The following is a 14,646-nucleotide window of genomic DNA, read 5'->3' as shown; positions in this document are numbered from 1 at the left end:
GAACTTAATTTATTGAATTCAAATCAAGAATATCAAGAACAAAAGAAGGAGGGGTAGCATACCACTCACTCAGGCCAGACAAAGAAACAGCTTTCCTAACAAAACCATGGGCAGCTCGATTCATAGACCTTCTAGTAAAACTGAAACTCACATCACTAAATTGCATTACAGCTTCTTTAATATCTGAAATAATAATACCAAACTCAGAATGAAAAACATCATTATGTAAAGATAAAAACACTAGTTGACCATCCATTTCAACATCCACTTGATCATAATTCATCTCCTTGAGCCAACTCAGACTCTCAGAGTTTCTCGGATACTCATTACTATAATATAATAATCAAACATAAATATTATTTTTTTATACAAAAATTATGTTCAAGACAATAATCTTTTCCACGAGGAATCAATGCCGTGTGAGCTGAGCGTCTACTTTTATTTTTTATTTGTCTTCCACAAAGACCAGACGTTAATTTGTTCGCTGCATCTTTTCTTCCCATTAGAGTTTACCATTAGAAAGTAGAATATTATGTATACTTTCGTTTTTCACACATCTGATACTAACATAATAAATTTCATTGAATAAAAAATATGAATTATACTTTTTATTCATTTTATTTAATTCTTTCAATAAAATCTAAACATGAATCATTCTCCAACTAACTATGAATTATTTGTTGAGCTATTATGTTCTCTCATGACAGATACATGCATGTTTGTCTTGATACGCTAATTAGAATTTTGGAAACTTTAGACCTGACAATTCATGCAATCAATTGGCACGATTACTATACGAACACAATAATATTAAACACAAACACAACAATGCTTACACTTGGACACGACCCGTTTTCTTTAAGAGGCTAAGATTTTAAATATACACTATTTTTAAACGTCGTCACAATAGGTATAATTGAGACGCGAACAGTCCTATTTTTCAATAATTTAGAGACAAAAAGTACTACTTTTCTTAATTAATATTTAGACAATGCTTAGTGGTCGTATATCTACCACTCACAAACTTGCCACTTCCTAATGTGGCATACAAGTTTTAATTGGCTAAGATATGAAATAAAAAGATTAAAAAAAAAGGAGAAATTAAAGAAATCAATTAAAACTTGTCACAATAAGGAGCTTTAAGTTTGTGAGTGATAAATGTAAGGGCACTAAACATTTTATTCTTAATGTTTTAAATGAAATAACTTTGTAATAAGATTTTTATTTTTTAAAAATGAGTCAAACATAAAAAGATAATTCTCTTATTTTCAACCAAACAATTTTTTTTAATACTTTCAACTGAGTACCAAAAAATGAAAATATTTTCAAAATATGAATCACTTTTAATTTCAAAAACTTTTTTCAATTTTTTTTTTTGGTTTTCAAAGGTACCCTAAGTGATCCACATCCTATCGATTTGACGGTTATGAATTATATAGGAATAAATTTGGTGAATTTGGTTATTAATTATATAGGAATAAATTTGGTGAATTTGAAAAACTAGAGCAAATTTAGGCTATCCCCATTGATGGTTCTTTCAATGTTTTTTTAGGTAAAAGTTGTCACCTTGGAAGAGAGAAGGCGAGGAAAGAGAAGGCATTGGTACTCCCAGCAAATGTTGAGTTTTTTTTTTTTGAAATTAAGGGACCCACCAACTCTTGTGCCCAGGCGGCGCGTAATATTAATTTTTTTAATTATTTTTTTCAGTTTTTTATTTTGTTTTTGTTTTTTTTCTTTTCTTTTTTTTTTCCTCCACCTCATTTTCTCTTTCGTAATCACATTTACAAAAATTTTTCAAAAACCACACCAAAATTTTAACTATTGAGGAAGGCCTTAGTGAATCTATGTTCACCTCTAATTTATGGGTCATTTGCTTGGGCCAAACTGACCAATTTTGACACTTCTACCCACTAAACATTATATTTATTAGTTGCACCAATGTAAAAGGTAAATTACTTACATTATATATAATGTTAATAGATGTAATTTTAAGTGATTTTACTAGCACATTTTACTTGTACATATTCATCTATTACTTACATTTTTAACACATGTTAGTTGTATTTCAAATTTTGAGTTATTTACAAAAATTTCACTGCATTTAAATATATATATATGATATATATCTTAGATCTTTTAAGATGGACAGCCCGGGTTAATTCCTATTTTGCAAGCCAAACAAGGCCCACCACTAAAATTGAATTTAGTAAGGTTCTAATGAAAATATAAAATAGGTTGGTATAATCATGTGCATTGATAATAACTTGTACATTTTGATTCATTTATTGTTCAATGACAAGATATTTTTCCAAAGTTACTATATTTGCTTTTTAGTTGTTCCTTTCATGTACAACCTTTGGTAATAGAATATTCTTCAATTTTTTTTTAACTTCATTCACTCATTGGCTTCATTGCAAATATTTTCTAACATGATGATGACATGAATATGTATTAGTGAAATATATAGAGTTCATACCCAATTTAGTCCTATGATTTTTCTCAATTAGTCCTAAAACACTTTTTGTGTTTAATTTGATAATCGATTTTGATGGTTTTATCCAATTGAGTCCTATGTAAAGATAGCTTGGTAATTTACCTCTATTAATTAATACCTAATTTAGTCATCAACTAGTAATTTTATGAGTTATTTCCATTTTTGGTCCCACGACTATTGAACCATTTCCACATTTAGTCCTCGACTATTAAAATTTTTAAATTTGGTCCAACGACTTTTAAATTCGTACCACATTTGGTCCTTCTGATCAAATTCCGGCGAATGAATTCAGTTAAGGACAATTTTTTCATTTCATTTTTGATTGTTTTTTTAAAGGAGAGGAGTGAAGTCTGAGTAGTAGCAGCATATCGGTCCATGAAGCTTCAACCACCACCAACGTGCTCCGACAGGGAAGGCGAGCAGGACGCCGGCGAGGGAGGAGCGAATTAGGAGGGGCCTTTGTCGTCATCTCAAGGCTTTGACGATGAGTCTGAACTGGAGTCCGGGTTTGAGGAAAAGCGGAATGAGAGACGGAGAGCGTTGAACTTCGACGGTGGTGACGGCTTGGCGTGGCAGTGGCAACTTCGCTCCTCCCTCGCCGGCATCCTGCTCGCCTTCCCCGGAGCACGCTGCTGGTGGTTGAAGCTCCATGGTCCGATCTGCTGCTGCTGCTCCGACTTAGCTCCTCTCTGTTTTTTTTTTTTTTTTTTTTTTTTTTAAATTTAAAAAATGAAATGACAAAATTCCTATTCCGCAAGCCAAACAAGGCCGGCCACTAAAATCAAATTTAGTAAGGTTCTAATGGAAATATAAAATAGGTTGGTATAATCAAGTGCATTGATAATAACTTGTACATTTTGATTCTTTTATTGTACAATGACACGATATTTTTCCAAAGTTCCTATATTTGCTTTTTAGTTTTCCTCTTATGTACAAACTTTGATAACAGAATATTCCTTCAATTTATTATTATTTTTAACTTGACTCATTACAAATATTTTCTAACATTTTAATGTTAATAATAATAATAATAATAATAATAATAATAAGTGCATTTTATTTTTATATTATTATTTGTCACTCATATGCATGAATTTCCGGACATGAATATGTATTAGCGAATTGAAATATATAGAGTTAATACCCAATTTACTCTTCAATTATAGTTGTTTTTCTCAATTTAGTCCTAAGTTATTTCTTGTGTTTAATTAGTTCATCGAGGTTTTCAAAAATAAAAAATTAGTTCATTCACTTTGATAGTTTTACCCAATTGAGTCTTATATTAAGATAGCTTGGTAATTTCACCTCTATTAATACCAAATTTAGTCCTTAACTGTAATAATTTTATCAAAATTAGTCTTCGAGTATAGTGACTTTACCCAATTTAGTCATCGACGACTATAGTTATTTTTCTCAATTTAGTCCTTGATTATAATAGTCGATAACTTAATTGGGTAAAACAATCAAAATCGATGACCTAATTAAGCACAAAAAGTCGTTTATGACTAAATCGAGAAAAACCACTATAGTCGATACTAAATTGGGTATTAACTCGAAAAGTCAAAATATGTATTTATTGTAATTATATTTTCTCACACCATATTTAGTATAATAATAATTAAAAAGTTTACTTTTTAATATTATAAATCAATCAGTCTACGAACGTTTCTCACACTTAAAAATCAAAGTTAGCAGTACAATGCGTAAATTCATTGTAAGACTATAAAAACCCACCATCCATAGCTTCTATGATCATTCCGAGAATCCGAGAAAGTGAGAAACAAAAACTCTTAATATGGGCGCTGTTTCTTCTCCATGTTTTGTGATCTTCCCCTTCATGGCCCATGGCCACACCATCCCTCTCCTCTACCTCGTCCGCCTCCTCCGCCGCCGCGGCATCTCCGTCGCCGTCTTCACCACCCCGGCCAACGCGCCGTCTATCCGATCATTCCTCAAAGACGACGACATCAAATCGACGTCGATTATTGAGCTCCCCTTCCCTAACAAGCCCATAGACGGCGTCCCTCCCGGAGTGGAGAACACCCACGACCTCCCATCCATCTCCTCCTTCTTCGAATTCGTGAATGTCACGACCCTCATGCGGCCCGACTTCGAGAACGCTCTGGAAGGTTTGCACCCCGTGGGGTGCATAATTTCCGACGCTTTCCTCGGATGGACCCAAGAAACCGCGGCGAAGCTCGGAGTTCCGAGGTACTTTTTCTTCGGGATGAGCGGTTTCGCCACGACGGTGCACCGCGTTCTCGAACGTGATAGGCCCCACGCGCATACTTCGTCGCTGGACGAGCCGTTTGGATTCCCCGACTTCCCCGGGCTGGAGCTAACGAGAAACCACTTCGAGCCGCCGTTCAATGAGCTGCAGCCGTCAGGTCCCCAGGTTGATTTCATTCTTCAGCTAGGTAAGATCATGAATTCAATAAATTATTTAAAATATTACATGTCTGAGACAGTCTCGGACAAAACTTATTCTTAATTTAAACTTAACATCATAAGTATGAATTTGTATACATATTTGCTTATGGGGGAGAAAAAATGATACTTGAGGGCACATGCTCTTGGGAAATTACTATGATTGTGAAATAATATTCACAATCATATTTTCATCACACTGAAAAAATGATTTTTTTCCTTTACGGAGTATATATAAATTATTAATTATATTGACACGTATTTAATATTTGATATTAAATTTAGTCGGGATGACTGAAAATAAATAAATAAATATATATATATATAATAATAATAATAATAATAATAATAATAATAATAATAATTATTGAAGGATACATTTTGAAAATATATTTTGTATTTCTAAAAGTCAATACAAAATTTATGAAAAGAATGAACTATAATTTATTTTGTGTGTCGATGTGTCAGTGTATATATGGTTAATAGTAATATTCCAAGGGGGTCTTGGTCTTGGTCTTGGTCGTTTCTATATATATGTGAAACAATGATACATATTAACCTATATTGGAATGTTTACTGCGTACATAACGGGTATTGGTTGATGAAACTATGTCTTATATTTTATTAGATATATAAAAGAAAAGAAAATATTCATTACACTTATAATCATAAAATAATAAGAATATCAATTGTTATAAATGAAAATAATTCTAATTTTACTTTTATATTATTTACAAAAATAATACTATCTTTATAATATTTTTATTGCTTGGCGTTAAAAAAAAAATTATATTCCTTATATATATTATATAACGTGTAACGGTGTAATACCCTCAATATTGTTTTTAAGCGTAAAGTTTGCCTTAAATTCCATTTTTACCTTTTATTTTACAAACAAGTAAAACCGACACTATTTAATGGGTGGCTATATCAGTCAATGCAAATATTTATTATTTCCTGGTCCTTTGGTAGACATTTTGCCAATTTCTGTACTTTTTGTAAAGTTTTCCTTAAATTCTAATTTTATCTTCCACAATTAACTAAAAATATTAGTCAACGCAAATATTTATTATGTAATCATCCTTTCAGCATATAATTTACGCAATTCTGTTACATTTTACTTTTTATGTGAAAATCAACGAAATTATTATCATTGTGCGAGTCTTAAGAAAGGATTTACATCAAGAATTTGAAGGTGGTAATAAAAGATGGAGTAAAAAATGGAATTTTATGTAGTATTTTTAAATTTAACTTACATTATTATTTTTTTTATAGGAAAAGGGTCAAATGCACCATTGAAATTTAAATTAAAGAACAATTAAACTCTTGAAATTTTTAAAAAGTGTAATTAAACACTCAAACTTATTGTTTTGATGCATCTAAACCAATAGCATGTTGTTCACTTGGAATAACTAGTCATTAAGGTTCCAGTGAGTTTCGAACCTTCGCCATTGAAGAAGGCGACAATGGAGAATGCGACTAGACACTTTTCTTTTATTTTTGACGACGCGGTAATTTTATTAGTAACGTAATTGGTAAACAGGACTTATTTTAACAAATTGAGTTTTTTTTTTTTTTTTTTTTTTTTTGCGGTATTAACAAATTGAGTTTTTAATTGCACATTTTTAAGGTTCACATACTTAATTGATCTTTTGTGGTGAGGGTCTATTTTGATTATTTTCTCCATTTTAATTAATACTCCCAGCATCATATCTGGTAAAATATTTGCTTAGTCAGTGCATGCTCACGTGCAGGTGTCACGATGGTTAAAAGCCAGGGTTTAATCGTGAACAGTTTTTATGAATTGGAGACAAGATATTTAGAGTATTGGAACAACAACATAGGTCCTAAAGCTTGGTGTGTCGGACCACTTTGTCTAGCCGCCAAGCCGCCACCCACCTCGGAGAATCAACCATGGATACAATGGCTAGACCACAACTCACCAGTACTGTACGTCGCGTTTGGTACCCAGGCGGAGATATCAGCGGAGCAATTGAAGGAAATAGCGGAAGGGTTAGAGCGGTCGGGGGTGAAATTCCTTTGGGTGATTAGGCCAAAGATGATGAAACACTTGGAAGAAGGGTTTGAAGAGAGGGTCAAGGATAGAGGGCTAATGGTGAAAGTTTGGGCGAACCAAAATGAGATATTGATGCACAAAAGCGTTACAGGGTTTCTGAGTCACTGCGGGTGGAACTCGGTGATGGAAAGCGTGTGCGCGAAAGTGCCGATCTTGGCGCTCCCTTTCATGGCGGAGCAGCACCTGAATGCGAGGTTTGTGGCGGCGGAGGAGTGTGGGGTTGGGCTTAGGGTTATGCCGAGGGGTGGGTCGGTTAGAGGGTTTGTGGAGGCCGAGGAGGTGGAGAAGATGGTGAGGGAGCTTATGGACGGGTCGAGAGGGGCCGAGGTGAGAAAGAGGGTGGAGGAGGTGGGAGAAGCCGCGGCGGAAGCTATGAGACACGGTGGGTCGTCTTGGGTGGGGTTGGGTGGGCTTATTGAGGATGCCTCTGGAGGGAAAGAAGCTCTGCCCATTGTTGCCATTACACAATGAATGCCTAGCTACTAGCTAGTCTTAAGATCATCAATCATCATCAATAGTTTATAAGTTCCAATAAAATAAATGCATGTGTTTTGTGTTTAAAAAATCACTTGCAAATAAACAAATTGTTTGTTGACAAAATGTTTAATTTTGTTATTTTAGATGCATTACGTTGTGCCACATGCCCCATGTCGTCTTTGGTGGCGAACAAAGACTAACAAGCCTGTAAGATTTTTAGAGTAACCCTTGAACTATATATCCGGTTAAATCCTGTGAACTTGTTTTGTTTTGTTATAACAATAGAAGTGTCAAATGGCAAATTATAGGATCCTAGTCTAAAATGATATTCAAATTATGTGAACATATTATGTACGTATAGTTAACATAAAATAAATTGAAGACAAATAAAATGTTAACTACATGTATATACTATGCAATTAAAATATTATGTGCCAATAGTTAATAAATTATGTGTGTGTAGTTAACATATTACCGAGTATATGTTTGTGATTAATAAATTATGTGTCTTTATTTTAAAAAAAAAATTTGAAAACCAACCCTCAAAAGCTTTATGCACTTTCTACGTAATAATGACTCTTTCTCTATTTTGTTTTCAACCTAACCTAATGAAGGTTAAAAAACCTAATGAAGGTCAAAGAGTCAACAATTGCCTCCATTGAGGCTCAAACCCACTCCCATTATTCATGTGGGGTGTTAACCAGGACACCGGATGGCATTAGACCACAAGATCTTTGGTTCTATGATATTACTTTATTAACTTTACTATATATAATTTTAATTTCAAATTTAGATTTTAAATTAAAATAAAGAAATAAAATAATTTTTGAATTACAAAATATAATTTAATTAAATTTTTTTAGCCTCAACGGTCAAACCAATGAGCCATATATATATATTTTTAACCGATAGCCGGACAGCTATCCCCACCAAAGGTGGTGCATGCAGGCACGCTTGTGGTGCGTGCTTGCATGCGTGCCACGCGCCCTAACCCCCTTTTCTCTGGACAGAACAATCTCTCTGGAGAAAAATACTCTCCTTCCCTCCAGCCCTTTCTCCTTTTCTCCCAACATTGGAGATGCCCTTATAGTGTTAAAGTATTGATGGCTTGAAGATTTTTGGTACAAAAATGGCTTAAGTTGTATTGTGGTATGACTTGAAATTGGGAATGTAATGATTAATTATTCCAAAACATGGCCTAATATTTCAACGTCTTACTATAATTCATGTAGGTCTTTATTTATTTATTTTATTTAAAGGGTGACTATGAGATGAAGCATATTGATAGGGTAGGCTCTCGGACATTCAATGTGGCTATTGCACCCTTTTCCCTCTCCACATTTGGAGATGTCACGGACAATTTTTCAGATCAGGAACTGTGGAAATTGTGAAGATGAAGTGGAAGTTGTATCCTTGGTATGTACAATATCTATCACATGTATAGGTGACAAAGCTAATGGTATTTAGTAAATATGCTATCATATTCATATTTTTGTTGGAACATATTTATTTAATAGCTTAATGGTTTGGGCAGGAGCCATTTTTCTGTTTTGTCACAATAATATATAGTAAGCAATCCATTCGAGACGTTTTGTAAACTAGAAATATAATAAGTGTGTTTTTGGAAGGTTCTTCAGTCTTACTTACACATGCAGAGTAGTAGTTTTTTATACTAGGTTGCTATGCGTTTAAGAATTTTGACCAAATGGTGGAACGTCACGATCTTGAAAAGTGCCCATTTGTATTGTCAAAGATACAAAGAGGACACTTTTCTTAATAATGGATAAAAGTAGGACGTTTTAAATATATGGACAAAAATAGAAAAAGATACTTTGAGACATGTGTTTGAGGTTAGAAACGCATGTTCCACTTGCTTTTGTCAATATTTTTTTTCTTTTTGAAATAATGAACTCAAATGCAAATCAGACATGAGTTTGATCTATATTTAAAAAAAAAAAAAAAAAAAAGAAGTTGCCATTGGCGACCAGTTGGGTCACCTTCTCTTGCAAATGAGAAGGCTTTTGGTTGCTTTCTCCTTCGCAGGAAAAGGTGACCAACACTCTAGTCGTCTTCCCCTTCGCTAGAGAAGGCGACCAAGTTGAGGAATGTTTAGTACACAAATACTTTTTTTGAACAGCACTCAAATACACGCACAAATAATCATTATTATTTTTCAACAGCATTCAAATACACGCACAAATAATGCATGCCCAAATAATGATCCTTATAATTGAGGAATGTTTAGTACACATTTTTATTTTTCATCTATAGTTTTTTTTCAAAATTTTGAATTAGATGACTTAGATTTTAAGTGGGGATAGACAGATTTTAATTTTTAATCTATAGTTTTTTACAAAATTTTTATTTAGATGGCTAAGATTTTAAGTGGGGATAGATTGATAGTAGAGGTTTTTTTTTTTTTTTTTTTTTTTTTTTTTTTTTTTTTTTTTTNACTGTTGCAGATGTGATCATTTGTTTCCTATTTTCTTAAAACCGACCTCGTATCATTTACTTACTTACAACGTCTTCCACAACAACGTCGAATAAAAACCGACATTAAAAGGGTAAAATTACCGACGTTAAAATGTCTTTTTATAGTAGTGAAAATGGTTAAGTAAGTTGAAGAGTTCTCACTTGCGATGGGATCAAAAGGGTAAAAGTAGTGCAATGAGATTGATAGATCAGGGCCAAATGATGCCACAACAAGGTAAAACCTTTGGCCATCATAATCAAATTGACTCTGAGACATTCAAGAATTTCCTTGAGTCTATGCAGAAACCACCATCCCTCATGCATTCGACCTTAAAGTCATTCATTGTCACTGGCACAAATGGGGCTTCAAAGGTGTTATCATTTTTGGACTCCATGAGTGATTTGAATTGAAGGAACAAAAGAATTAGCTAAGCCAAGAAAATTTGGGTAATGGAAGAAATAGAGGATTTGATATTCATCCAATTTTTAGCATTTTAATAATCATTTTTATTTTAAAACAGCACTCAAGAACACACACAAATAATGCACTCCCAAATAATGATCCTTATAATTGAGGGATGTTTAGTACACATTTTCATTTTTCATCTATAATTTTTTGTTTTTTTCAAAATTGTTATTTAGATGGCTTAGATTTTAAGGGGGGATAGAAGGATTTTCATTTTTCATCTATAGTTTTTTTCAAAATTATTATTGAGATGGCTTAGATTTTTAGTGGGAATAGACCGGAAAGTAGAGTTTTTTTATTTCTTTTTTTTTTAAACTGTTGCAGATTTGATCATTTGTTTCCTATTTTCTTAAAACTGACTTCGTATCATTTACTTACAACGTCTTCCACAACAACGTCGAATAAAAACCGACGTTAAAAGGGTAAAATAACCGACGTTAAAATGTCTTTTTATAATAGTGAAAAGGGTTAAATCAGTTGAAGAGTTCTCACTTGGCATGGGATCAAAAGGGTCAAAGTAGGGCAATGATACTGATAGATCAGGGCTAAATGATGCCAAACAAGGTAAAACCTCTGGACATTATAATCAAATGGCTCTAAGCCATTCAAGAATTTTCTTGGGTCTATGCAGAAACCACCATCCCTCATGCATTCGACCTTGAAGTCATTCATTGTCACTGGCAAAAATGGGGTTTCAAAGGTGTTATCATTTTTGGACCCCATGAGGGAATTGAATCGAAGAAACAAAAGAATTAGCTAAGCTAAGAAAATTGGGGGAATGGAAGAAATAGAGGACTTGCTATTCATCCCATTTTTAGGATTTTAATAATCATTTTAATTTTCCAACAACACTCAAATACACGCACAAATACTGCACAGCCAAATAATGATCCTTATAATTGAGAGATGTTTAGTACACATTTTCATTTTTCATCTATAGGTTTTTTTTTCACAATTTTTATTTAGATTGCTTAGATTTTAAATGAGGATAGACAGATTTTCATTTTTCATCTAAAGTTTTTTCCAAAATTTTTATTTAGATGTCTTAGCTTTTAAGTAGGGATAGATGGATAGTATATGTTTTTTTTTTTCTCTCTCTTTTTTTTTTTAACTGTTGCAGATTTGATCATTTCTTACCTATTTTCTTACAACGTCTTCCACAACAACGTCGAATAAAAATCGACGTTAAAAGGGTAAAATTACCGACGTTAAAATGTCTTTTTATATTAGTGAAAAGGGTTAAGTCAGTTGAAGAGTTCTCACTTGACATTGGATCAAAAGGGTCAAAGTAGTGCAATGATATTGATAGATCAGGGCTAAACGATGCCCAACAAAGTAAAACATCTAGCTATCATAATCAAATGACTCTAAGCTATTCAAGAATTTCCTTTGGTCTATGCAGAAACCACCATCCCTCATGCATTCAACCTTGAAGTCATTCATTGTCACTGGCAAAAATGGGGTTTCAAAGGTGATATCATTTTTAGACTCCATGAGCGAATTGAATTGAAGTAACAAAAGAATTAGCTAAGCCAAGGAAATTGGGGGAATGGAAGAAATGGAGGACTTGCTATTTATCCCATTTTTAGGATTTTAATAATCATTTTTATTTTTCAACAACACTCAAATACACGCACAAATACTGCACGCCCAAATAATGATCATTATAATTGAGGGATGTTTAGTCCACATTTTCATTTTTCATCTATAGTTGTTTTATTTTTTTCAAAATTCTTATTTAGATTGCTTAGATTTTAAGTGGGGATAGACGGATTTTCATTTTTCATCTATAGTTTTTTCCATAATTTTTATTTAGATGTCTTAGCTTTTAAGTGGTGATAGATGGGTAGTAGAGGTTTTTTTTTTTTTTTTTTTTTTTTTTTTTTTTTTTTTTTTTTTTTGTAACTGTTGCAGATTTGGATATTTTTTTACCTATTTTACCGACATCGAATCATTTACTTACAATGTCTTCCCCAACAACGTCTAATAAAAATCGACGTTAAAATGGTAAAATAACCGACGTTAAAATGTCTTTTTATAGTAGTGAGTTAAGTCAGTGAAAGTTGTATTTTTAGTGGTGATGGAAATTAAGTGTATCGTCCTCAAGGAATGGCTTAATGGGAGTTTGAGTAATAAGGGGTTAAGCACGGGTTCATGCAGTGTTTGAAAGCTAACCTAAAGATATTTGAGTAGTTCATGTTTAATAAATCAATAACGAGAGCAAATAAGAGAATTAAAAGATAATAAATGAAATAGAGATTTGAACCAAACATCCTTGCATAAAATCCCTTGTGTCTAAAGATTAAGTTATGTAAGTCTAGATGATGAAGTTGGGGAAATGGTTTAAGTGCCAATGTCACTCTCGTGATCAATTGGACTATCAACTAATCCTAAGTCCCATTCTCATGGCAACTTGGTTAGAAGAGGCAATTTAACAAACACTTTGTGTGCCTATTTCCTTCAAACTCCCTTTTCTCAAAGGTGAGTAAGAAATATGAGAGGTATGGCTATGGTGTAGCCCTATTCTCATAGGTGGAACACCAATTCCAAATATCTCTTGCATAGTTTGGCCATAACTACGAAGATTCAAATCAATTCTACCCAATTCATAGCCAAGTTCAACATTAAGACAATACAAACCTAATTTATGCAATTTAATTCATATTGGGATTCAAGGAAGTTCAATTCAAATCCTAAATATGTTTAAGTATTCATATTTTGAATGTAAAGCAATAATCAATTGAAATAATAAACATATAATTCAAACAAACTTTAAGAAATATAAATACAAAGATATGGAATAAAGAACTTAACTTTATGATTCAAATGCAAGGAATAATCTGGAAATTGAAGTTGAATGTTGGAATTCTTCCTCTAAATCTCTAAAATATGGTAGATTACAAGTGTAGGAAGTGTTTTCTAAAGTTTCCTAGAGAGAAAAACTAAAAGGGGTGTTTAGAAATTCAAAAGTCTTTTAAAAATTAACTTCCAAGAGGTATTTATAGTCCAAATTCGCGCATTTTCGTAGCTTTCAGGATAGGAAGTCACGGTGGGACTCACGGTGTGAGTCCCACCGTGAGTCTCAATGATCAGAAACTGATCATTGAGACTCACGCTGACACTCACGGTGTGAGTGTCAGTGTGAGTTCAATGATCAGTTTCTGATCAGCACTCACGCTGAGACTCACACCGTGAGTCTCAGCGTGAGTTTCTGATCAGAAACCACACTGAGGACTCACGCTGACACTCACGGTGTGAGTGTCAGCGTGAGTTCTTCACAATGACTTCCACGCCTTCGTTTTGCTCCTTTGTTCTCCGGTGTCCCCTCGGGTGCTTTCCTTATGCTTTAAAGCCCCGTTTTCTCCAAAGATTAACACCTTTTCATGCTTGTTTGCTCATTGCTCGGTCATTTCTTCCTTCAAACAAAATGCAACAAATTAAGAGTTATTCCACATTTCTTTACATAATATTTGAATAAAAAGCAAGCATAACAAGCACAAATATGATGTCATTTAATGACATATCAGTCAGTTGAAGAGTTCTCACTTGCCATGGGATCAAAAGGGTCAAAGTAGTGCAATGATATTGATAGATCAGGGCTAAATGATGCCAACAAGGTAAAACCCCTAACCATCATAATCAAATGGCTATAAGCTATTCAAAAATTTCCTTCGGTCGAAACCACCATCCCTCACACATTCAACCTTGAAATCATTCATTGTCACTGACAAAAATGGGGTTTCAAAGGTGTTATCATTTTTGGACTCCATGAGAGAATTGAATCGAAGGAACAAAAGAATTAGCTAAGCCAAGGAAATTGGGCGAATGGAAGAAATTTGAGGACTTGCTATTCATCCCATTTTTAGGATTTTAATGATCATTTTTATTTTTCAACCACACTCAAATACACGCAAAAAAACTGCACGCCCAAATAATGATCATTATAATTGAGGAATGTTTAGTCCACATTTTCATTTTTCATCTATTGTTTTTTTTTTTTTTCAAAATTCTTATTTAGATTGCTTAGATTTTAAGTGGGGATAGACGGATTTTCATTTTTCATCTATAGTTTTTTTCAAAATTTTTATTTAGATGGCTTAGATTTTAAGTGGGGATAGACGGATTTTCATTTTTCATCTATAGTTTTTTTCAAAATTTTTATTTAGATGGCTTAGATTTTAAGTGGGGATAGATGGATAGTAGATGTTTTTTTTTTTTATTTAACTGTTGGAT

At 33.2% G+C, this 14,646-nt stretch overlaps 1 protein-coding gene across 1 annotated transcript; it reads left to right on the top strand.

Annotated features, from left to right (window-relative positions):
* The first annotated feature begins 4,237 nt into the window (after window positions 1-4,237).
* On the top strand, window positions 4,238-7,598 carry LOC116011233 (UDP-glycosyltransferase 90A1-like). Its single transcript, XM_031250772.1, has 2 exons — window positions 4,238-4,911; window positions 6,676-7,598. Exons 1-2 carry the CDS (start codon window positions 4,290-4,292, stop codon window positions 7,467-7,469), a joined length of 1,416 nt encoding a protein of 471 aa, XP_031106632.1. The 5' UTR covers window positions 4,238-4,289; the 3' UTR covers window positions 7,470-7,598.
* Window positions 7,599-14,646: the final 7,048 nt, after the last annotated feature.

This window comes from Ipomoea triloba, chromosome 2 (genome assembly GCF_003576645.1).
Source record: "Ipomoea triloba cultivar NCNSP0323 chromosome 2, ASM357664v1".
Lineage (NCBI taxonomy): Eukaryota > Viridiplantae > Streptophyta > Magnoliopsida > Solanales > Convolvulaceae > Ipomoea > Ipomoea triloba.
The sequence above is the reverse complement of the archived record's forward strand: the minus strand, read 5'-3'. Positions and strand labels throughout refer to the sequence as shown.

Bases quoted from the DNA above. Each gene is read 5' to 3' on its own strand.
- LOC116011233 (XM_031250772.1), top strand. From the start codon at position 4,290: ATGGGCGCTGTTTCTTCTCCATGTTTTGTGATCTTCCCCTTCATGGCC. The intron at 4,912-6,675 runs GTAAGATCATGA...GCTCACGTGCAG, and splicing joins TGATTTCATTCTTCAGCTAG to GTGTCACGATGGTTAAAAGC.